Here is a 24,500-nt window from a genome sequence, read left to right as displayed (position 1 = left end):
CAAAGAGGGATTAGTGCCATGTTGTGCTTCACAGAATTTGGGGAGTATTTTCGAACAACAGAATACTAAGGCAAACATCTAAGCCAAAAAACTCACTTTCATTAGCTTAAGGGGAAGATTACAAAATCTTTGTCCAACCAATGGACTTACAAGCTTATTCACTCTAAGCCTACAACAAAACATTCTCTAATGCAGTGTGGTTCCCCTATACATGAAGACTTACATTTGCAAAGGTTATATGGTCTATTCATAATACCAAGAACCAGGACAGTCCTTGTGCAACTCATTTGCACGGCCTATTAACAACCATATATCCATAGGCAGTTCCCCTAACCACCACAATGCCTTTTTAACTGATACCTTTCTTGCTGGCTTGCAGAATGGCGCCACACTTGTCTTCAACGGTTAGGATATGCAAAACTCGGTTATAAAGTGTCTCTAACTTGCTCTCTTGCTCTGGCATGCGTTTGTTGCACACACACTCGTAACTGACAGCTTGAACTCATATCCGACAATCAGTGTGTTGCGCTCAACTTGGCCCATGCCAATGTTCGGCAATGATTGTGCTTCACTCAACTTGGCCTCTGCCAAGTACGTCACAGTTGCGCTTCATTCAACTTGGCCTCTGCCAAGTACGACAATGGTTGTGCTACATTTATCCCGGCCATGTACTTAGCTTATTTGGATGCCAACATACAAATAAATCATGTGTCTTGCTTAGTTCGACTTCATGCTTCAGATGCATCACTTGCATTCTTTTTGCCGAGCAATAATCATCAATGGCGCATTTGTCAACGCCATTGTTGCATATGCATTGTCCAAGCCTTGGCCAATACCTAAGTCATTCCATGACTTGCATTTCATCATTTATTCCTTCCTTGAGTTGGGCTAACTCTGAATAAGGATATGCAACACTATCACATAGTATTTCATGTGCTAAGTAGCATTTCTTGTCTCAGCCATGTTGACGCTACATCGTCAGATTGTGCAGCTCTATTAGCCAGGCCACAACTTCAGTATTGTGCAATCTTTGCACTTCACTGTTGGGACTGGTCATAGATGTCTTAGATGAACCGGAGGCGGATATGGTTTTAGATTATTTGAAAATTAATTAACGTTTTGGCGTCTGTGCTTCCATGCCACTTTTGTATATTTTTTCTAACTGACGCGGATCAAGCCTATTTTTTTTTTGAAACGGAGGGAGTATTATTTTGCAATTTTGAAAACGGATATTCAGCCTAGAGCCCCTAGAATTTTTGGTCCGGTCTGCACTCAGCCAGGCCTCATTAAATCATTGTTAGTGTAGAATGGTGCTGTCAGTTGTGACGATGATTCTCTATAACTAGGACCTTCGTTTTTTTCTGCTTTTGTTTCTATGCAAAATTGCAAACCTACTTCCGCATCTGTTGCAGAATAAATCAAGAGGGTGATGGAATCATGAGAATTAAGATATTTGATAACAATTAGACTCATTCAGCCAAAATATACACAATGAAACTAGGAAGATTGACAACCCAAAATAACATCCATACAAAAAGAGGCAAATTTCAAAGTATTACATCGGTTTGGTCTTCTAATCTGAGTCAGAATCATGATTAACGGAGGACCTTACTGACCTACTATTATAACCATTGCCGGTTTCCTCTTCATCATCTTCTTCCCTCTTCCTTTCATTGATTATACCTGAGAAATAAATTTGTATAAACACATAGGACATGGTATCAGCAAATGTTGAATAACAAGCAAAGGTGCTGCTGGTCTGAATTCTTACGTTATTTCCTTACAGTAATCTGGATTATCTAATTAGATAACAGATTCAGGTGAGATACGAGAATGGTTTGTCCATTATACAGACAATATTATTCATCACTAAGAAATGTAAACAATGTATGTGACACCCAAATTTATACTTTATATAGTGGAACGGACAAGAAGCTCATGGAAGCTGAACTATTCGTGTATTACAAGGTGAGTACAAAGAGGGCTCAAATTGCAAATGCAATATGAACGATGTAGAGACCAGCCATGGCTAAGATAAAAGATTATGATAAACGAGGATATGAGTATATTAATCATGCCCCAAAATTTCAGGATAAGGCACAGCGATGATACGAATATAGAAGCTTAGATAACACTTGAATAATGAGTATCTGGAAGTAAATAAAGTCAAGAGAAAGTACCACCTTTCTTTATGAGTAGTTTCTCTAGTCTCGCTGTGGTGAAATCATCTTTGGCTCCCAAATCTTGAAAACCCACCAACCTATCTACTGCAATTCCCTTGCTAAAAGAAGGCGTAAAAAATGGCTAAGACAATCTCCACCATATTTTCCTTAAACCGCAAATATAAAACTTAAATATGCCTAACAAGTAACAATAAAGTATACTGCTGTGGAATAATTTTACTATCTTTCAGTTTTCATCATTACAGGTAAATCTAAATAAAAAGTGAGCCTCACCTGAATAAGATGACGCAGGGCAAAGTTTTCACTCCAAGTTTGGTAACAAAGAAGGGTGAATTCTGCAAATAGGTCAAATTCTCAAGCCCAGAAACAGCAGACCAAGAGAGGGTCTAACATTAAACCAAGAGAGGGTCTAACATCATTGAGGTCAAATTCTATACAAGCTTTATCAATGCAAAACCGTCAAAGTATAACACCCAGCAAATATTGCTAATTTTATGTTCACTAGCGATAAGCATGAGATTGCTTTCATCTTATTACAAGAACACCCCCTTGGCTGCATACTTGCCCGTCAAGGGATCAAGCATTATTCAAATTCTATGCAACATGTTTCAACTTTTGATGGAATCAGCAAACTTACAAACTCTATTTTAACAATAGATTTCCAAAACCAACAGAACAAGAGAGGATCTAAGATGAATCTACATTCAAATTTTATGACTGCAAAACCGTCTGAGTATAACACCCAGCAAATATTGCTACTTATGTTCACTAACGATAAGCATGAGATTGCTTCAATCTTTTTATAAGAACACCGCCTTGGTACTTGTCTTAAATTTAACAGCATGCATATGCAACATGTTTCAACTTTTGATGGAATCGGCGAACTCAAACTCTATTTTAACAACAGACAGTTACAAGATAAACATACATGCATAGACCATATAAAAAAACACCTGAAATATCCTTTACAACATATAGGTGCAAAATAAAAGACATACAATTATCATAATATTATTAGAGGCAATGACTAAATACAACCCATGCCTTGACTAAATACAACCTCACTCAAAAAGTAAAATAATTATGAACCTTAAATAATCTGGGTTAGGAAACCTTCCTGTAAACTTCATCTTCTCGCCCAATTCTAGGTTTTCTTTGTTAGACTTTTTTGTGTTTTGTGCAACAAACCCATATGGTCAAAGTAATTCTTGTTTAGTTCAAGTTAAACATGATTTGTTGTAATCTGTTTTATGTTTGGTTTATAGCTTAATCTTGCTCCAAAGACTAGCTTAAGGTTAATGCTAGATAAGGTTGAGTCTAAGCATGACATGTCCTTTAGCTTGACATGTCCTATGAGGTGTCCAGTGTAGCCATGAGGTGTCCTCTCATGATGGAAAGGTTGGAGTGACATGTATCAAGCATGACTAGGACTCTCTTCTAGCCTCACAAGTGTGAGGAAATAGAAGTTAATAATAAGTCGTGAAAGTTGAAGTGTTTTGTGTGTGCTATTTCCTTGTACTACAATCTGATTTGGTATGCATAATATGTAGTGTTCTTGTTACATGTAGCGTTGTTTTCATGTGTTGTTGAGTATGTTAATACTAGGTTCAAGTCTGTTTTCAGACTAAGGTTAGTTACTACAATGTTAAGGTCTTAATTGTGGTGTTATTGAGCTGAAATTCCAACTTTCAACTTCTACTTCGCCTGGTTATTACATATTCAGCAGATAGGGTGATCGTAAGGTTGAAGCTTTGGGTTTTCTTTCTAAGGTTATAGTTCTTCTCATATATGGCGGTTTTCATGCTTGATGGGGTGGGACTAAAAACTCAGGACAACAAGTATTGGATCAGTTGTAGATATGGACTTCTCAACATGGTGGTTTTGTTGTAAGTATTGGTCTGAATTCTTTCTGTTTTGAAAAGTTGTAACTTGTAATAGTTTGTAGCTTCCATTACTCGACTAAATGTTGCCAAAGTGATGCTTTGAGAGTATGTGGAAGTGTTTTAATGAGAATACATGTGGTTGTGGTGGTTTGTTTGATTCATTCAGAAATTATAAACATGAATCTTGCCCAAAGGTGTTTTGTGTTTATGAAATCTGATGTTAATCAAGTCTCATATGTGTGAAAGCTTTTCATATGATAATTTAATCTTAAACTATTAGGACTCATTGTATGTCATATTTTCTGTCCAAAGGTGATTTGTGATGATACAAAGTCTTGTTTTTTGAGTTTAAGATGTTATTGTTTTGCTTATTAACATGCTATTTACTTGGTTTATGCTATAGCTGTATAAGTTAATAATAAGAATGTATATGTTGTGTGAATCTGAATTTCCGTTGAATTGTGATTGTGGTTTATCATCAAGTTTATTCCATGTTGTGTTTGAATCTAAAATTCAGTGGGAGTGGTGTTTGTAGCTTGTTTATCATCATTCTCTTATTCTTATAAGGTTTGTATGCTTATAAAGTAGTCTCTAGTTTGAGATGAAGCATATTGTGGTTAAAGTCGTGGCTTTATTATCATGTTTGTTTCCTTACTTTTGCAAGGTGTATATGCTCATAAAGAAATTTCTGGTATGAAATGTAGTTCTCATTCGATATCATTATATGTCCTAAAGTTCTTGATCTCATTAGAATACGAGCATAGTGCTTAATTCAAGCAAGACAATGGGGATATCATTAAGGAGAAAATGCGGGTGGCGTAAAAGCATACGTTGTGCTGCTTGTATAGCGTCGAGCCAAGCCAATAGATTTGCAAGTGCAATTCAGTTTTGGCATAAGGTTGAGCCAACTAAAGTTTTCAATTTCAGTTTGGTTTCAGCATAAAGCTAAACCAATAAAAATGTTTTATGTTTTTGGAAAATAAAATGTTTTATTTGAGAATAGTAGGCTGTCTAGTTTTCTGATTGTAGAAATGGCTTACGCATCTTAAATGTGACGTGTAGATCACTATGGTCGAAGACTAACGTACTATTTGACTCTGTGCGGCTAGCATAAAAATTCTTCTATAAAGTTTTTTTAGGAAAAGTTTTGTTGCTTAAACAAGTGGGAGATGTTAGACATTTTTGTGTTTAGCAAAAACAAACCCATATGGTTAAAGTAATTCTTGTTTAGTTCAAGTTAAACATGATTTGTTGTAATCTGTTTTATGTTTTGTTTATAATTTGTTGTAGTCATGCTTAATCTTGCTCCAAAGACTAGCTTAAGGTTAATGCTAGATAAAGTTGAGTCTAAGCATGACATGTCCTTTAGCTTGACATGTCCTATGTAACCATGAGGTGTCCAGTGTAGCCATGAGGTGTCCTCCAACTCATGTGTTGTTGAGTATGTTAATACTAGGTTCAAGTCTGGTTTCAGCATAAGGTTAGTTACTACAATGTTTAGGTCTTAATTGTGGTGCTATTGGAGCTGAAATTCCAACATTCTTCTCATGTTCATCTTTAAGTACAAATTAAAAGAACTAATAACACAACTGATTCTCTATCTATGATTGTATGTCATCTGGTCAACATAGGGTTTTAACAATTTCTTCGATTTACCAAGAAAATTCCAATTCTTAAAAAATCAATTCTATCAGACCTTAAAAATCTACATAACATAGTTTTGATATTATTCATTATGGTGTTTTGTTCTTGTTTGGTAATCAACTTCTACCATAAACAATTAAACATCATATATCGATTGTGCCTGAGAAACAAGATCGAGATTCCGAAACAAAAACATTTTTCTGTGCTAAATAGTTTGTGATTCCTAAATGTTGCCAGAACTCAGTCTTGTTACGAATTGTAAGCTCTTCATGATTCCAGAACAATTAAGAAAACCATTGTCTTTCCAACATTGCAAAATCTGCTGGTAGTTTTTTTCTTATAATAACGGCTAAAGGATAGAACACCGAAGAATATTAAGGAGGGTTTTTGTTGCCTACATAATTTTGGTTTAGAATTTTTTTGACTTATATAAGAAGGTTGTATTTAAACTATTTGTGGGTTGTATTTAGTCAGATTGTGATAATTATGTAAACAAAAATGGTGATACTTTAGTCATGCAATTGAAACTACGCCTTTTTACAAGATACCCCTAGGCACAGATTTCTAAAACCAAGTTATACCGGGTTGGATCTTATCAGGAACTTCCAAATCATTTATTAGGTTGTTAGGGAGACATAAGTAGTAGAAACATTTGTTAACATAAATGAAACCTTGTTCTAAATCATAGGTTTGATTGGTACAGTGATAAACAGCCGAGCGGACAGTTGAATTAAGGTTCACTATCGAATAAAAGACATGGACTAACCTCAGCATCAAGTCTAATGAACTTTGTATCCAAATGGCATGGTGCAAGGGATTTCAAATGCTTATCCATTATCCTGTAAAGGCCAAAGAATGAATAGAAATTCAAAATTGAATAATATATATGCTGAAGTCTTGGTAAGAAATTTACTTGCAACGGTAAAACTCCCGATGGTAAAAGTGGCAAACCACTTTCTCTGTCCCAGTAACTTCACCCAAGAAGTCCCCTTCAGATATATCCCGATATTCTCCATGCCCCTGCCTTTGTAAAGCTTGTCGTTTCTCAGATTTTTTCTGCCATAGTAAGACATCATATAGCATCCTTCCCATTTAAGGTTCCATTTTACATAAAAGGGTACATCAGGAGTAACTTCATCAAATATATTTGTCACACCTTGAGTGCTGCAATCCTATCTGCGTGCAGCTTTTCCAGTTCTGGATCCTGGTTTTCACCAAGGGAATCAAACCATCGTGGACGGCAGATATTAATTCTTATGACTCTCACCCATTAAAAAGTTACTTACTAAGCAGATATTGATTACTGGTCCCATTTCAGAAGAAAAGAAAACCCGCAAATCATATATGTTAAAGTTCACAAACAGGTACAAGTGATAAATAATAGAAAAGGAAGAGTACACATGGAGTAGGAAAGTTTCCGACTTACATCCATCAACTCGTCAAGATCAAAATCTTCATTAGCTGTACTAGAGGTGGCCGCTTTTTCATTATTTAGCATTTCCTGCATTATTAAATCATGTTGTATCATACTAATCACTCACCATCAAGAAACAGCAAAAGAAACTTAAAAGATTAAGTACTTCACTAATCTTTTCAGATTCTTTACAAACTAAATTCAAATTACATTGGAAAACCTCAATCAAATGTGTTTTCATCCATTTTACTAACAGATATGCTCTGCAATATGCATTAAGAAGTTTATAATAACCATTGTACGGGGAGATATTCGACAAGACACAACTATGAACTCGGACTGCAGTTAAAATTTAATATTGGTGAATGGCATTCCACCAAAACTACCAAATACCTACCCATAGCCCACATATTTATAATGATAAGATCCCAATCATAGTAAAAGAATTGGAACTAAAAAGAATATTTTCTAGTACCAACCGAAGAAAGACCAAGATAAATAAAAGAAACTGTGAAACTCCATAAGCACGCTTAATCAAGATTAATTCTTCAGAATCAAATATAATCAAGAATAACGCAAGTACCAACCCTGAGAAACTATATGTGAATGTGTACATTTTTAATGTGTCATTTCAAAGGTCTTACTCACAGAAAAGTATAACGTAAGTACCAGCATTTTTTTTGTCCAAAAATTTACCAAAATGATTATCTGTTAGTGTCAATATCCTAAACCCATCTCTAAGAATCCCCACCCTAATTCAACTTCAATCACTTAACTAAATTAAGTTAGTTTCCGCTCAAGGGATTTGATTAATTACATGGAAATCTGTAGACAAAAAATTGAGCTTGAAACAAAAATCACACAGGAAAATGAGAATAGGCGGATCTAATAAAGGTAAAGCTTCGAAGCAATAGTAAAAGGAATACCTTTTGATAATCACGAGCAGCTGCTGCCATTACATTCCCAAAATTCAAATTAGACATCTTCGATTTAAACCCTTCTGGATCCATTTTTTCTCTGTCTCTCCTCTTTCAGATTCCAACTTGGAGTGTTATTATTCTTTCCTGTATTCAAAACAACAGCGATTGGTTAAAAGGAACCTCTAATCAATCACAAAAAACACCAAAATGATTTCACTTCCATCATCATTGAAATTGATTAAGAGTATCTCACCTCAACGATAAAATCTCAATCTCCCACAAGAAAAATTTCACCAGCAGATTCTTTTGGGCCAAAAGGCAGACTTTGTTTTTACAAGATCCCATGAGCCGATTCTGTAATCCAACGGTTAAAATCAAAACAGTTATATAAACGGTCATGATTTTATTAACTCGATGTGTCTCCTTCTTCTCCATTTAGGTCCGCTCTCTCATTGCCGTTCCCGCTTTCTGAGTACCTCTATCTATTTTCTACTGCTAAGAGTGCCCAGAGAGAATGGCAGGTAAAATCTAGGGCTTTATCAAAAAAGTGAGTCCTTTTTCTAAAACCCTACAAAAACGAGCTCAGAAATGGCGAAAGAGAATGAGGTTCGTTTTATTTCATCTTCTATCAAACTAAAACCTTATACATGTCTACTCCCAAATCAACACAATTCTCTTCCAATCTTCTCCAACCTTCCATTCTGTTCTCAAACCTTATCTTTAAACCTAACAAAAACAAGAGAATCAATCAATCAATTCTTTAATAAAATTCAAACTTTTACAAAACCTAGAAATTTACTTTCTAAATCGTCTCTTCTGTGTTCGTCTTCATTATCTTTAGTTCAACAAGGTCAAGAGTCGAATCAAAATGTGTCAGTAGAGGTTAAAGAACCTCAATTGAAAGGTCATAGTCGGCATGGTAAAGAAGATGAAGAGAGGGTTTTGATTAGTGAGGTTTTAATTAGGAATAAAGATGGTGAGGAATTGGAAAGGAAAGATCTTGAAGCTGAAGCTGCTGAGGCTTTGAAAGCATGTAGACCTAATTCTGCATTAACAGTTCGTGAGGTTCAAGAAGATGTACATCGGATTATGGAACGGGGGTATTTCAGTTCTTGTACGCCTGTTGCTGTTGATACTCGAGATGGAATTCGCTTAATTTTTCAGGTACGTTTATAGTTTTTTATAGAGCCAAGTGTCCCGTAAACATTTGGGAGTTGCAGTAATTTCACTAGTCTACTGCTTTTTGCTGTTAGCTTTCAATTATAAGAATTTAGTCAGTATCATTGGACTTGAAATGTTCCTGGGGACGCTGAGTACTGGTATTCAGAAAATTGTTTGTTTTTGTTGGATTGGTTCCATGAGATACTTGACATCTCCAAGCTAATTGGAATAGTCATTCATAACAATGTCTTCTTGAATTTATTGGTAAAAAACTATCTTTTCAGACCGTTTCAGTTTTAAGGAAACTTTATATTGTTGTTTAGTTTGTTTACCATGGCATAATATTTTGGGTTCATTCTGGTGTACAAGGTAGAAACGAACCAAGAATTCCAAGGGTTGATATGTGAAGGAGCAAATGTTCTTCCGGCAAAGTTTTTAGAGGACGCATTCCATGGTGGACAAGGTAAATTTCTTAAGCAGTATAATTGCTTCTTCAATTTTTTCAGAATAAAGTTGTTGTCTTTTGTGGCTTGAATAAGTCAATTAGTGTTGTAGAAGACCCTCATTTAGTTAAACTCTAGGTGTCAAGTTGTGCAGGGAAAGTTGTCAATATTCGGCGTTTGAATGAAGTGATAAACTCCATTGATGGGTGGTACAGGGACCGTGGCCTATTTGGTTTGGTTTGTTTTCTTCATCTTTACACAGAAGTTTCAGATATTTAGAATCAGCTTTCTGATGGTTCACGTTAGCCATGGCCACCTTTCTTACTCTAAATTGTTATCATCTGTACAGGTTTCAGATCTTGAAATTCTTTCTGGTGGCATCATTAAGCTACAAGTCTCTGAAGCTGAGGTCAATAATATCTCTATCCGCTTTCTTGATAGGAAGACGTGAGAATCCTGCTTCTTTATAATTCATCCTAGCAACTGCAAACATAAGTAATTTTTTACTAATTTTGGACGAATTTACTGGTACTTCAGAGGTGAACCGACTACTGGGAAGACAAGGCCAGAAACCATTCTTCGGCAGCTCACAACCAAGAAGGGACAGGTGTGCCACGAACCTAGAGACTTTATTCAGTCACTTGTTAATATACGAGCTCTTTAATTGATGAATATTTATGGGTAATTACTTCTAATTGATGTATGTATAGCATGTATATGTATACACAATAAGGATTGTGGATAGAGATTTATAAGATCTAGCAGTAACAATGTGGCTTAAGAGATGGATGCTGAATAGACTGATGAATAAGAATGTGAGAATGATATGATATAAACCTATAATTTGCAGCACTTGGTACTCCTATTCGTTTAACCTCGGATATGTTATGAAGTGTCTTTGGTGAGAACTTTATCTGAATCATTCAACCAATAGCTTGTATGAGATCATTGAGTTCACGTAGTCGTGCTAATATATAATAAATATTAACTCTGTGATTCCATAAAAGATCTACAAGAGAAAATTCTTGTAAGAGACGAAAAAATAGAAGTTCTAGAAAAGGAGAAAGTGAAGGAAGAAATATAGCCAGTGTAAATTACCCTTATCGTGAAGTATCTGTGCTTGTTTAGCAGGTCAAGTGATTCAAACGGCCCTTTCTCTGTTATAGCTTGTATTTTGTTCATCTTCTTTACCATTTAGATTAAGCGTGTTATCCACTAATATGTCCACCATGTTCTGTATGATTAAGTGTCCTTATATATATCCTCTTCAGGTTTACAGCATGCTTCAAGGTAAAAGAGATGTGGAGACTGTACTAGCAATGGGAATTATGGAAGATGTAAGCATTATTCCCCAGCCAGCTGGAGGTAATTCTTTTGTAGTCATTCCTTAGTTTCATTTTTGATTTATATATATCCTCTGAAACTCAAATTCTTATATGTTTGCAGATACTGGTAAAGTTGATTTGACAATGAATTGTGTTGAGCGTGTTAGTGGAGGTTTCTCTGCTGGTGGTGGAATTTCAAGTGGGTAAGTGATGCAGGCCCAACCCCTCGTTGCATAATGTGTCTTGATTCTTTCATACTTGCTCCGGGTACTCTTGCGAACCAGGAGTCCAATTTTTGCCTTTTACAACCTAGCTAATCTAGTTATATAATTCTTCGTGCTTGCTGGCTGATGGCAGTAAGCTGTTACTTTTTATGAGATTGAGATGTTTGTTGTAGGTGTATCTAAAATATTCTATATGCATATCTACAGTTTTGGTATTATTCATGTGACTTCAGGAAAACTAATTTCCTAAGTGAATTGTCTACCGAACTAACATATGAAATAGGTAACATGCACGTTAGAAACTCACAAATGAATGATTCGTGTATTCGTATAGTGTACCTTAATTATTGAGGTTCTGGTACACTGAAATGATGTGCTCGTAGAGGCATAAGCAATTAGCAATCCTATCATATTCACAGCTTACTCTAAACTTAATTGCATTTCATATCTCTTGTTCATTAGGCATTTTTCTAATAGATTTGGTAATACCTCAATGCAGGATAACAAGTGGCCCCCTGTCAGGACTAGTTGGAAGGTAAGTTCCATTTCACTGTGTAGTTCCATTGTTTGTTGCCCTATGTGATTCATATGATGCGTTCAAATGATTTATCTGACTTGCTATTTTTGCTGGAGTTCTGATCTGGTCATGTTTCTTTTGGTTTTCTTTTGCAGCTTTGCTTATTCTCATAGGAATGTTTTTGGAAGAAATCAAAAGCTAAATGTATCATGGGAAAGGGGTCAAATTGACTCTATTTTTCGCATAAATTATACAGACCCCTGGATTGAAGGGGATGATAAGCGTACATCAAGATCCATTATGGTTCAGGTATTTAAAGCCAGTCTGTATCGCTAAACTCTCTACACTGGAAGAGTGACTGACTAGTAATTCCGTGTGTCCTTGTGTAGAACTCAAGAACACCAGGAACACTAGTTCATGGAAACCAGCCTGATAATAGTAACGTGACAATTGGTCGGGTTACAGCTGGTGTCGAATTCAGTCGACCTCTAAGACCGACGTGGAATGGAACCGCTGGGATTATTTTTCAGGTATTTTTCAGTGCATGTATAATTGATAGCAACGGATATGTCAAAATGTGAAAACAAGGAGCTACATTAGTTTGTCTATGATTATCTTCATATTCACAACTAAATAGAGGCTAAGACATACATCTTGGTTTTCTTTCATCTATGGTTAACAGTTATCACTAACGCCCATTACACAGTAGTGCCACTATGTAGGATACTAAAACCCTTTGTCTTTGCCTCTATTTACTTGTGAATTTTCTTTTCAATTTTAATTAAATGCACATTTGATACCCTTGTTGTGGATTGTGATACATAAGGTGCATATCTTTTTTAAATGAATGACATAAACAAGAAGTCTGTTTTGGTAGCTCAAGAAAATAGCCCATAGCATCCAGATCTTCAGTTTACCTTCACAGAAGTGGCCGGCCACTACTTTCTTCTAAACATGCCAAAGTCAAACCCATCATCTTATGTGGGCCTACTCACAGATAATGGCAAGGAGTGGTTAACCACAAGTAGGATTGACATAAAAGTTTTGAACCATAAAATTGAGAATTACTCACGTCTGGATTAATAGTTCCAATATATTCATTCTGCAAATTTATATGTACTTCGAAACACAAATTTGTGAAATAAATGATAGGGGAAAAAATTTGTTAGTATTTCAGTTGAATTCACATTGACTGCTAATTGTGTGGTAATTTATAAATATTTCAGCGAGCAGGTGCCCGCAATGAGGGAGGGAGTCCCCTTATCAAGGACTACTACAGCAGCCCATTGACTGCTAGGTACGGGATTGTTGCATCAGATATTTAACATAGTTACAGCTGCCTTAAAATAAACTTTGTGATCATATTCCACTTTCTGATCTTTTACAGTGGCAATCCTCATGATGACATGCTGCTTGCCAAACTTGAGAGCGTCTACACTGATTCTGGTGATCATGGATCCTCATTGGTGGGTGCTTGAATTCTGGCTGCTCAATTGCTGACATATGGTTGACTATTTCAAGAGAGGCAGCATATATATCTTTTATTGAGTTGTCTTCCCTATTTCTCTACAGTTTGTTTTCAACATGGAACAAGGTCTTCCTGTTTTGCCTGAGTGGCTGTGTTTTAACAGAGTGAATGCCCGGGTGAGGAAGGGTGTAGACATTGGTCCAGCCCGGCTTCTGTTGAGGTAATGCACATTTTTTTTCCATTTGGATGCTGTGCATTGAAGTTTTAGACTACGGGTTCCAGTGTGGCATCACCACTGCTGTTGCATTTTGTATTTTAGTTCCTTTGTGTATGCATGGATATAGGGATGAAACTAAATCGTCTTTGAATTCTGATCCTTCTTGTTTGCAATTTTTTCGTTGCTATGTAGTTTCTCTGGAGGCCATGTGGTGGGAAATTTCTCTCCACATGAAGCCTTTGCCATTGGTGGAACCAACAGCGTCAGAGGATACGAAGAAGGTGCTGTAGGATCTGGCCGATCATATGTCGTTGGTAGCGGAGAAATTTCCTTCCCCATGGTATGAGAATTATATAACATGTTCTCCCATATAGTACTTGCTCTTCTATATGCTTACCCTAGCCTTGCTACTAGTAGTTCACCTTTCCCTCACAATCAAAGAGTCAAAATATTTTCGGTGTCCACGACCAATGTTGCCGTGGGATTTGGACTACTTCACCTTAGTCGGATTAAGATACCTCATTTGGTGTGTAACACTTCTCTTGGAAGATTTTGTTGCACTATCGTGCTTGCGGAACCTGCCAGCTTTGGACCATGTAAATAGAAATAGTTTATGCGAGTTGCTTTCTGTATTTACTTGGGTTGTTCTAGTTACTCCGTCCAAGTTTGGTTCAGACCTTGAAATCCTGTACTGCTTTTTTTTTTATCTCAATGTATAGACTACTTGTTTGCTTCTGATGATGTGCCTCTCTTCGTTTTTCCCCATTGGCACTATACGCATTTAACATCTATACCATCTCCATCTTTGCAGTTTGGGCCAGTAGAAGGGGCACTTTTTACAGACTATGGAAGTGATCTAGGATCAGGCCCGATGGTACCTGGTATGTTTTTTTAATTTTTCTCTACCTATTTGCTGGTGTTGTTAGTTTGACATTGTGAAGATAGCAGAGATAAGGTTAAAGAAACCAATACAGGCCATACTCAACACATTGGCCTGCAGAAATGGTGTTTCTATGCTTAAAAAGATGGTGGTCAATAAACTTAATTCTGTAATAATGAAGTGTATCAGTGGGTTTGAGTAACAATTTATCCTAATAGTCATGTTGTGGATGATGAACTGGTGATCCCGATCAAGACTTCTTCCTTAAATTATTACTTATTCTTTCTTGCAATCCTAATTTAGGTGATCCTGCTGGAGCACGATTGAAACCTGGTAGTGGCTATGGATATGGTTTTGGTATCCGGGTGGACTCTCCTTTGGGCCCTCTTCGGTTGGAATATGCGTTCAATGATAGATCAGCCAGAAGATTTCATTTTGGGGTTGGGCACAGAAATTAGGCCCTTTTTTTTTCATTTTATATTCTTATACCTTCATGGTTATTTATATTCTTTCAGTCTATGTAATCTACCTTTTTATGATAGCTTTCTCATCTCTTGGAAACCATTTTTTGGTTTTCAGGGATAGTTTGCTATTTTTTGTTTATGGTCAAGAAGGTTCGCTAATGTCAGTTCGCTTTGACTGTTCCTTGAATCTGAAATTTTTTGTTTACGTTTGAACAAAGAGGATTGGCAGTAGTATGACGGGACAGTTACACCGGCGGACCTTAACTATGTTGTGCAAGACATGTCTATAGTCGTTGTTGGTTTGTCTTGTGGGCTACTGGATTGCTAGAATTTCCCAAGAGCATGGAACTTAGATGAGATGCGTCCAGTGTACACTACCAACACATGGTGCTCGGGAGATGAGGAAAAAGTAACTTTCATTACCTCATCTGCCTGGCATCTAGTATCGGGAGGGACTTTGTGCCTTGGAGCATATAACCTGTGAACCACTCTTTTAGTGTGGAGTGTAGACTCTGGACTTCAGGATGACAAGTGAAAACGATTTGCCACTACTTTTTTAGTGTCAGCATCTCCTGATAGGGATATCTCTCGTATTCTGGCTGCTGTAGGGGGGCAATCTAGGGGTTCTTCTCACCAGCTAAGAATCTGAAGAATTTTTGCTTCCACCGTAACCAAGTGATTGCTAAATACGACAAGTGCAGCAATGGTTTGTTATTTTGTTATGCAGCGAAGCACATCTCAGATTTCCATGCAGCATGCAATTGTAAAAATACTTTACAGATGAATCTCTAGACCCTTCTAAGTTTTGACATTGGAACTCTGGGATATCCAGTGACATGGTGATTAACACCCTACAAATATAAATAGACAACACAAACACACAATAAAGAAGGCTTGCACAACAAATGGACTTTTTATTTCTGCGTCTATAAAGAAGGCTTTCGCAGCCTCTGCCTGCGTTCATAAAGCTGCATCTTTCACGATAGACAAGTTTCGCCAGCACCATAATAAAGAAGGCTTGAACAACAAATGGACCTTTTATTTCTGCGTCTATAAAGAAGGCTTGCACAGCCTCTTCCTGTTTCTTTGTACTGGTCAGACTACACCTACACAAAGCTGCATCTTAAGATAAGATAGACAAGTTTGCCATCTCGCAACACCACAATGGACTGTACATACTATATTGTTTCATCAAAAAAATCTTGCAAAACCTAAAGATCAGAAAGGTTATGAATTTAAAACCATGCTATGTATCATAAGTTTCTCTGAAAACCAAGTCATTGTCTGCCCACACATCATTTTATCTAAACCAACAAAATTTCATATACTTCTAGGAGAATTAGCGACTGTAGTAAAGGTGGCACATGGTTAAACAAAAATGGGGAATAATACACTGATGTGGATGGTAATACAGGCATCAATCAACGGCATGAACAGTTGGTTGCCTGTCAACAAATTCTGCGTGGCAGGGTTAACTAGCATATATACAACTTGTCAGCAATCGAAGGAACAATAGCTCAGGGTAACCTTCTGCCTACTCCCCACCAACAACTGGACGAATCAAGGTCCAATTACAGCATATCCCCATCGCAATTGATCTCTAGAATACTGTATCCTAACAGTTAAAACTACAGTTGCGAGGAAGATAATTACATTCAATTACCACCAATACTGAAGGAATTGCATCTTTACAAATTGAGCTTTTTCTTCTTCACTCAAGACTTTTCCTGATGGACTAGAGTTTTATTACTTTTCCTAACGAGCTAGTTTTATGAAACATGCACTAATGGGTGCTATAGCCTATATTGTTTATGTCATCGAAGCACTTTAATTTGCTAGCATATTACTTAATTGAGTTTTTCTTATTTTTGGATGATAAACTTATTACTATAGAGGATGAAACTGAAGTCAGGGAAAACAGAGCACTCCAACAAATTTGTATCTCAATTAGCTCTAACTATTGACTTCCAGACAAGATCCGACTCATGCATTATCACATTGCAGCTTGTGCCAATTTTACCACTGAATACTGGAGGCAACTTCATCTAACTATCCAGTATATGAGGCTTCGCCAGTGTAGCTCTAAATAAGACAATTCATCTTTTGTGAATACTATCAACTGATGAAATAAAACGATGTTAAACTGACCAAAACAATATAACGATTGAACTAAAAAACCGCTAGCCAAACTTCACCAAATTCAATAACAATTACAAAGTAACCAATCAAATACCAAATGTTTCAGTATTTCTCTTATTTCCTAAGATCATAATATCTAGTCTCACATATTTCTTCTGTCAAAAATTATGCACTCCGCTTTACAACAAAAAATTGAAATTCTGTAAAGGCTCAATTTTATAATATACTCATTTTTCTCAGGCATTCATCAATAGAGAAATTCAATTATTCAACCATCTAAACCCTAAGTTGATGTATCTGTGACTATCCAATAAAAAGAATAAGGGTAAACAAAATGGAAGAATTAGTACCCGTATATGCATCAAAAATCAACTCTCTCTCTGAACTTCCTTGTCAGTTTTAGTAGCCTCCTCTGATTTCACTGCCTCTTCTACTTTAGCCGCTTCTTCTTCTGCTTGCGCCTCAGCTTCTTCCTTGAGCTTCTCTTTATTCCTCTCTAAAGCTGCTGCAACCTCTTGTGGCATATATTTGTCATCATGTTTGGCAAGAACTTCACTTCCATTAAAATAATAATCCATCGTTGTAGCTTTTTCAGAAATAGATTTCCCATTTGAAGCCAATTCTTTACGAATTTCATCGGTTAATGGAAAAATAGCCCCTTCAACAATAGCAGAATGACCTTCACGAAATAAATCAGGAAGAGAACCTTCATACCTAACTAGAATATCAGTAATCAAATCAGTAACAACAAATTCCATTGTAGCAGATGAAGAAGGAGTCGTAACACTTCCTTCAAGAACTAATCCACCAAGTCTAAACCTATTTTTACTTGGATTTGCTTTGTATTTCTCAAAAGCTTCAGTTGGTGTTACATAAAAAACCAATTGATCTTCAAAATTAACTAAAACAAGATATACAAAACCAGCAACTCCACCGAATGCTAAAGCGTAAGTCCATAGTCTCTGCTGCTGAAGTTTACGAGCTCTAGCACCTATATCAATCTTATTAGGTCTTTTTGGTACTCTTTGGGATGAAAATTGACGGAAGAATTGAGATTCTGTTGATGGATTCTTATAGAGATTATAAAATAGGGATGTGGATTGATTATGGATGATAGATGCTAGTGGCCTGTTTGAAAATTGCCTAGTAGTGATTGTTTTGTTGATTAGTATACGAGATCCAAGAGATCTAAGACCCTTCCTGAATGCAGTCGCCATTTCGGGAGAGAAAGAGATACAGTTTTTCTTCTCTTTTTGCTCGAGAGGAAAGGCAAAAAGAATTACAGTTTTTAAGTTTTATATTTTTGCTTATAGTCTATTTCGATGTCACGAGTTTCTGACTTCTTGAAACACAAAAATTACCCAGCTTAATTGGGGGCCATCGGAATTAATTGGGGGCCATGCGTTAGAGGACAAAAAAAGGCATCAGAATTTAATTTGGGTCACCCCTTATAAAAATATTTTTTAAATGACTAAAATACCCCTAAATGATTAGAGTTAAAATTTAGTTAATTAGTGATAATCTTATTTAATTAGAATTTAATTTCTTTTTCCAGATTTTTTGTTTGCAATTTTTAGTCTAACTTTTTTTTTTTGCCCAGATAGTATGAAAAATCGTCAAGGTATTAAAAAATTTCATTGACGACCCTCAACAGTCGTTAATGTTTAGACTGTTTAAGTGACGACTCTAAACTGTCGAAGATTCATTAATGGCAGAAATGTACGACAGTTTTGGATCGTCATAAAAATGATCAATTCCCTGACGACCCTTCGGAAGGATCGTTACTGTTTTGGTTACGCATTTGACGACTTAAACAATCGTTAATGTTTTAGAAATGTCGTTATAGACTGTCGTTAATCTCTAAAAAGAGTCGTTAGTGTATGAAAGTTTAGAGTCGTTATTGTTTTGATCATGATGTATATGACGACGCTAAACTGTCGTTAATGTCGGTGAGGGTCGTTACTTGAAGAAAAAAATATTAATCAAGGGTAAAATAGTATATTCATCTTCCGATTTTTACACCCCTGAAAAATTTGGGGGCAAACAAAATTCCATGGCCCCCCAATTAAGTTAGGAAAAATTAGGATACAAGATTTTGGGATGAGTTCTAAAAGCAAAAATATTAACCTCTTGTGAATCAATAACATTTTACTCTTGACTTCTGCTTCTCGTATCCAAACATGCTATTCATCAACAAAAAAATGATCCTAAAAAATCTCTAATAAAGGGTAAAAATGTTATTTTTTTATGACACCTATGATTTTAGACCTCCATTTAGCATAAATACATCTTCGGAAATTAGGTCCTACAAGTTGGGAACGATGAGATACTAAATACAAAGATGTTAAAGAAAGTCTTAATCACACCTTCGGATTCACCTTAATGTCAAATTTTTCGATAATTTTTTTAATTATTAATTTTCATTAATTAGTTATGGGGTCTCATATCTACTACGTGTATAAACTCCTCTTAAGTAAAGCTCTTAACATGACTTCCACGTAAGATTTGTTACATCGGAGATGATCTCAGGAGAGCAGAGATAAGAACCGACTCACTAATTAAGACCTATCTTATATATTATTCGGACCTTGACCAAATTATCCATATTATGTATGCTTACTAGTTCCATAAACTCGCATCCCTTCCCCAAATAAAACCACCCCTATTAATTTTGCAACCGTCAAATTCTTATCAATTTTAGGAAAAACACCTCCATTAGGGTACTCGGTTACTGGACTATCACCACCATCATTTCTCGCGGCAAGTTTTATCTGTCTTGATAAAATCCTATTACTCTTATTTTCTGTTACTACCTAAACATTAAGCACAAACGATCTTATATCAATCATTATATCAAACATTGAGCATAAACCCATCAATACTTAAAATCCAAAAAGAAAAATTAGAAATAATTTTTAATTAAATATCAACATAACATAAGAACTCATTTCACAAATCATTGAAAAGTCAATAGGACCGTAAATCAAAACAGAACTAGAGAGTATCATCAATCAAGAAAGAAACAATATATAATGACTATTAAATGTTGGTTTAATTACAAACTGGAAAGGATATTGCGTTTAAACCACAAAAAAACACTAATCTACTTGATAAAAGTAAAAGTATTGGAAACTCTATGAATGATCCGATTGAGATTGAATCATCAGTGAAGATCTTGACAACTCAGTTTCTATGATCACAAGACAGTTTAAAGATCTTCTTTTCAAGAGAAGTAAACGCTTCATTAGAGATAAACCCAGATCATCAGTCAAGCCACGTGATCGTGTTCCTCCCAAAAACAGGGATATTGTTGACACTGATGATGAGGATACGCCACAGTACTTCAAGTGTAAAGGTTTTGGTCATTTTTCTAATGAGTGCGGGAATCGTAGAATATACACTGGCAAAAAAGATCTTGCTGCAACTCTTGATGAAACATCTGATCACTATGATTCTACAGAAGATGAAAAATCAAGTGTAGCACTCCTTGCTGAAAACTACAATTTTAATAAATGTAGCAATACTCATATCAATCTTGACATTTTCTCTGATGATGCGTCATCAACAGCTCTGGAGGATGTAATGAATTTTTCTTTTGTTAATGAAAACTCCACTTCTCATATTTCAGGTACCCAGCTTTGTCTAGCAGCATGCTCTGTCCCGGTGTCTTAACTATCATCCACATTGACATGTTCTTACTGTACTATTAGGGGTCACAAACTCCCAAATTGTTTTAAGTATAAACAAAGTAAGGTATGTCAACAAACTGCAACGGAGAGCCAGTCGATTAGCCAACAAGCTCAAACTTGTCATGAAGTTAAATCCACCCGAGGTATGTAAAATTAACTCTTTTCCTAAAAAGTTGATTACTAAAGAAAAGGTTAGATCTGTACAGAAAAGAACTAGGTCTAAACGATCTATAAAAGGGGATGTTGATAAATCCGTGCAAGAATCTTGTGGTGAACAAATTTATGTTCACCCCAACACAGCCTAACTGTGTTGGAAGTGCATCTTATCTCATGTTCCTAAGAAGAAGAGACAAAAACTGTGCACAACTGGGCTTTAGGTTCAGAAACTATTCTAATTTGTATCTTGAATATTATTACTTGATTTCATTCTTTAGTAATGGTATTGAAAAGATTTCACCCTTTTATAATTAAAAAGGTTAAAAATGACATTTCTACCCTTTTCAGGGTTATCTGTGTTGTTTGTACGTGAACCCCATTTACCCAGTATATAGGTTCCATAAACCTGCATTCATATTCCCTCCTTGAAACTATTTTCATCAAAATGTTGCTTGTAGAGCTGTTTTATTTGTGTATTCACAAATCCATAGTTTAAAATTATGGAGACTCCAAGCATCATTTTTTCTGATGGAAAAGATGTCAATATGATTGTCAAATCCTCAATCATGAAGGGGAAAGAGAGATCTCATTCCTCTAATTCAATTTGAAGAGAAAAATAAAGAATATGAAGAAACCAATAGCTAATAACTCAAATCTTCAAAAGTTTTCTGTCACTCTTGAAGAGTTAAAGCAAGTCAGGATGGAGATTCAGGAAATAAAGGTTATTGTACGAAGATCTCTGGAGATTCAAAAGGCCCTGGTTCAACAACACTCAAGAAGGTTTGTTGGAATTTACTCCTTTTTTCATGAACCTTATGTTCCAATGTCTGTTGACGATAAGGAGTTTGAGGACGATAAAGAATTCTTCGGTATGGGTGTGCCAGATGGGGGTGAGAGTATTTTACATGCTGTAAATGGCCTACTTGAGTTGAAAGGTCACTCTGACAAGATGTTAATGCTGCTCATTGACTTCTCCAACGCATTTGATATGGTGAGTAGATCTCAACTCATCAAAGAAGTTCGGCTTCATTGTCCAGGTATTTCTCGCTGGGTTGAATTTTGTTATATGCGGCCTGCCAGACTTTACTATGACCAATTTATTTTTTCTTCTGCACTCGGTGTCCAGCAAGGTGATCCTCTCGGTCCCTTATTGTTTGCTTTGACACTTCATCCCTTGGTATAGTCTATTGCTTCCTGTTGCAAGCTTGATTTGCACGCTTGGTATTTGGATGATGGTACTATTATTGGTGATACACTTGAGGTGGCTAAGGCTTTGAGTATAATAGAAACTGAAGGGCCAAGTAGGGGTTTACATCTCAATATAAAGAAAACTGAAGTTTTTTGGCCTTCTATTGATCCCAGAAGTGTTACTGATGGTGTATTCCCTCCTGATAATGGTGTAGATGGTGGATTTTCGACAAAGGCTAAAATCGTAAACCCATAATTGTATATGCTCTTGATCCAGTAATCATATGAGTATTGAGGCTCATGTCTCTTATCGAAAGCGTGAAAGCTCATGCCACGAGAATCTCTGACTGAGAATACTGTCTCTTGGAGTATATATAGATGTGTAGTCTCTCAGCCGAGGCAACGACATATCTCATGAATACTGAGCAATTTCAGTGATCACTTTTATATAGAATTGCAAGATTAGACGGCTTCTAGACAGCTTGCCTGCTAGTATAGAGCAATAACGTCTTCATGATGTAACAATGTTTTCCCTGACTATATAAAAGAAATATGACGCTTCAACAAGCTCATATCACTCAATTCCTGAATAATTAATGCTCCTAGACGATCGTACTAGTATAGAGCCATCAATTAATTATTCTTAAATCATTAGATTCGTTAACTGAATCCCTGGAAAATGTTCAATGTTTTCATAATATTTCGTTACTTCAATTTATGGTTCTTCTCAGCGGAACTCCATGGGTTAGTAATAAATATTCAACACACGGGCATCCGAGCACTATCGGATAAGCCCCGACCAAAATGGTGCAAGTGTATTCAACAATAATGAGCACCTGAACACACGAATGAGTATTTCAAAATACGACGAGACGATGAACCTATGCAAAATAGGAAAGAAAATAATAAATAATAAAATATTAACCAAGGCGCTGGGACTGGGCCCACCGGACGGCCCGTCGCGCCGTGACCAGTCCCAGTCCCACGCCCAGTTTTATATTTTTTCATATTTTTGTTATTCTCCTTGATCTTATGAAAATCCTTTCATTTGAACAAATATCCTTCGTTTTAAGGAAATTCCTCAGTTTCATGGTGTTTCCTTCGCATCAAGGAAATAATATAAAATTAGAAAAAATATCATGGGACCGTGTTTACTAGCCAACCGGCTATGCCTTGATCCTGGCCGGTCCCAGACCTCATGGTTCCTCATTATTTTATTATTATTTCCTTAATCTCATGAAAACTCCTTAATTTCATGGTATTTCCTTCAAACCATGAAAAATAATAAAAAAATTAGGAAAACTCGTGGGACCGGCCCCAGTCAGCCGGTCATGCCCTAGCTGGTCCCACACGCCCCTTATTTTATTATTATTATTTTTATGTTTCCTTGATCCCATGGAATTCCTTGATTTCATGATATTTCCTTCAAATTATGAAAATTCCTTCAAATCATGGAAATAATACATAAAATTAGGGAAAACTCACGGGATCGGGCCCTAGCCGGCCGACCATGCCCAAGATGGTCCCACACCCTTATTTTATTATTATTTATTTCCCTCATCTCATGGAAACTCCTTCACTTCAAGGAAACTCCTTGATTTCAACAAAACTCCTTAGTTTTAACAAACTCTTTGATTTCATGGTATTTTCATAAAATCATGAAAAATGCTATGGGACCGGGCTTATTGCCCGGCCGGCCAAGCCTTGGCCATAGACGGTCTCATACTTCATGATTCCTTCATTTTATTATTATTTTACTTCATCTCATGAAGTTTCCTCAGTTTCAGCAAAAATCCCTGATTTCTTCATATTTTCCCAAATGATTGCTCAAACGCACATCAGAAAATATCAAAATTCTCAAGACTGAGGCACGAACACTTTGGTGACGCGAGTATACTACCTTGACCGACCAAGGTTGGCTCTTTGGCTTGTAAGAGGCCGGTCCCATGTATTTTCATTATTTTAACCTAATTTGTTCATATTAGGTTCAAACTCTTCCAAACAACTGGGAATTCCATGAAATGATCGTCAGTCGATCCCATGACCACCCAAGGCCGGTTTCATGACCCCTTGGTCGGTCCCTCGTCTATTCATAATTAATTAGGTTTTATCACCCAAGGCTCATATGAGCATTATTTTTAATAAATGATTAAGCCAGTATTTAATCATCCTTTCATCAACAAATCAACAAGTCTTCAAGAGACCTTGGTACCTGCTCATTTGAGCATCTGGGCGCTACATGGTCGACCCATGATCCCATGTAGCCGGCCCCTCCATCATTTCGTGGTTAATTTTCAATAAGCCATCAATTGATAAAATTAGGGTTTTGAGTCCAAGGTTCATAATTCCAGATTCAAATGCTAATAATTTTACGATGATCTCATGGTCAACATTTTATTAATCATACTTAGTTCAGTTGCCAGTATTCAAATTAATATTTTATTTGGTCATGCTACCAATAATTCATCAAATGAGTAACATTCGCTCAGATGAGCAATATTTTCTCAAACCAAGGAATATTTGTTCAATTATCAATATTCAACAATTCATCGAATGAGCAATATTTGCTCACGTTAACTATCAAC

General features: G+C 36.3%; 3 protein-coding genes across 5 annotated transcripts; 1 reads left to right on the top strand and 2 right to left on the bottom strand.

Moving 5' to 3' along the window:
• Nucleotides 1-1,427: 1,427 nt before the first annotated feature.
• LOC113309386 (thioredoxin domain-containing protein PLP3B-like) lies at nt 1,428-8,345 on the bottom strand. Its single transcript, XM_026557809.1, has 9 exons — nt 8,298-8,345; nt 8,051-8,188; nt 7,137-7,211; nt 6,867-6,914; nt 6,624-6,766; nt 6,477-6,549; nt 2,457-2,518; nt 2,184-2,281; nt 1,428-1,683 (listed from the first exon to the last, which is right to left on the bottom strand). Exons 2-9 carry the CDS (start codon nt 8,132-8,134, stop codon nt 1,574-1,576), a joined length of 693 nt encoding a protein of 230 aa, XP_026413594.1. The 5' UTR covers nt 8,135-8,188; nt 8,298-8,345; the 3' UTR covers nt 1,428-1,573.
• A 147-nt stretch (nt 8,346-8,492) lies between these two features.
• On the top strand, nt 8,493-14,948 carry LOC113309385 (outer envelope protein 80, chloroplastic-like). Of its 2 annotated transcripts, none has more exons than XM_026557807.1 (16): nt 8,493-9,208; nt 9,575-9,659; nt 9,803-9,885; nt 9,998-10,095; nt 10,186-10,255; nt 10,920-11,013; nt 11,095-11,176; nt 11,697-11,732; nt 11,870-12,023; nt 12,104-12,244; nt 12,941-13,011; nt 13,102-13,180; nt 13,287-13,402; nt 13,592-13,739; nt 14,211-14,280; nt 14,583-14,948. In XM_026557807.1, the coding sequence occupies exons 1-16, from the start codon at nt 8,633-8,635 to the stop codon at nt 14,735-14,737; spliced, it is 2,058 nt and encodes a 685-aa protein (XP_026413592.1). In that variant the 5' UTR covers nt 8,493-8,632; the 3' UTR covers nt 14,738-14,948. The 2 variants fall into 2 exon arrangements, with proteins under 2 accessions (XP_026413592.1, XP_026413591.1); XM_026557806.1 differs by having other exon boundaries at nt 9,575-9,668.
• Nucleotides 14,949-15,437: 489 nt separating this feature from the next.
• LOC113308105 (cytochrome c-type biogenesis protein CcmE homolog, mitochondrial-like) lies at nt 15,438-18,173 on the bottom strand. Of its 2 annotated transcripts, none has more exons than XM_026556588.1 (2): nt 17,233-18,173; nt 15,438-15,859 (listed from the first exon to the last, which is right to left on the bottom strand). In XM_026556588.1, exon 1 carries the CDS (start codon nt 18,097-18,099, stop codon nt 17,251-17,253), a length of 849 nt encoding a protein of 282 aa, XP_026412373.1. In that variant the 5' UTR covers nt 18,100-18,173; the 3' UTR covers nt 15,438-15,859; nt 17,233-17,250. The 2 variants fall into 2 exon arrangements, with proteins under 2 accessions (XP_026412373.1, XP_026412372.1); XM_026556587.1 differs by having other exon boundaries at nt 15,439-15,849.
• Between the last annotated feature and the right edge of the window lie 6,327 nt (nt 18,174-24,500).

Source organism: Papaver somniferum, chromosome 9 (genome assembly GCF_003573695.1).
Source record: "Papaver somniferum cultivar HN1 chromosome 9, ASM357369v1, whole genome shotgun sequence".
Taxonomy (NCBI): Eukaryota; Viridiplantae; Streptophyta; class Magnoliopsida; order Ranunculales; family Papaveraceae; genus Papaver; species Papaver somniferum.
The sequence above is the reverse complement of the archived record's forward strand: the minus strand, read 5'-3'. Positions and strand labels throughout refer to the sequence as shown.

What these genes read in the sequence shown, in the direction of transcription:
- LOC113309385 (XM_026557806.1), top strand. Translation starts at nt 8,633, where the DNA reads ATGGCGAAAGAGAATGAGGTTCGTTTTATTTCATCTTCTATCAAACTA. An exon ending in CTGTCAGGACTAGTTGGAAG is followed by an intron (nt 11,733 to 11,869) that starts GTAAGTTCCATT and finishes TTTCTTTTGCAG; the next exon opens with CTTTGCTTATTCTCATAGGA. An exon ending in GTGATCATGGATCCTCATTG is followed by an intron (nt 13,181 to 13,286) that starts GTGGGTGCTTGA and finishes ATTTCTCTACAG; the next exon opens with TTTGTTTTCAACATGGAACA.
- LOC113308105 (XM_026556588.1), bottom strand. Translation starts at nt 18,099, where the DNA reads ATGGCGACTGCATTCAGGAAGGGTCTTAGATCTCTTGGATCTCGTATA.
- LOC113309386 (XM_026557809.1), bottom strand. Translation starts at nt 8,134, where the DNA reads ATGGATCCAGAAGGGTTTAAATCGAAGATGTCTAATTTGAATTTTGGG. An exon ending in CTGCTCGTGATTATCAAAAG is followed by an intron (nt 7,212 to 8,050) that starts GTATTCCTTTTA and finishes TTAATAATGCAG; the next exon opens with GAAATGCTAAATAATGAAAA. An exon ending in ATAGGATTGCAGCACTCAAG is followed by an intron (nt 6,767 to 6,866) that starts GTGTGACAAATA and finishes TTACTATGGCAG; the next exon opens with AAAAAATCTGAGAAACGACA.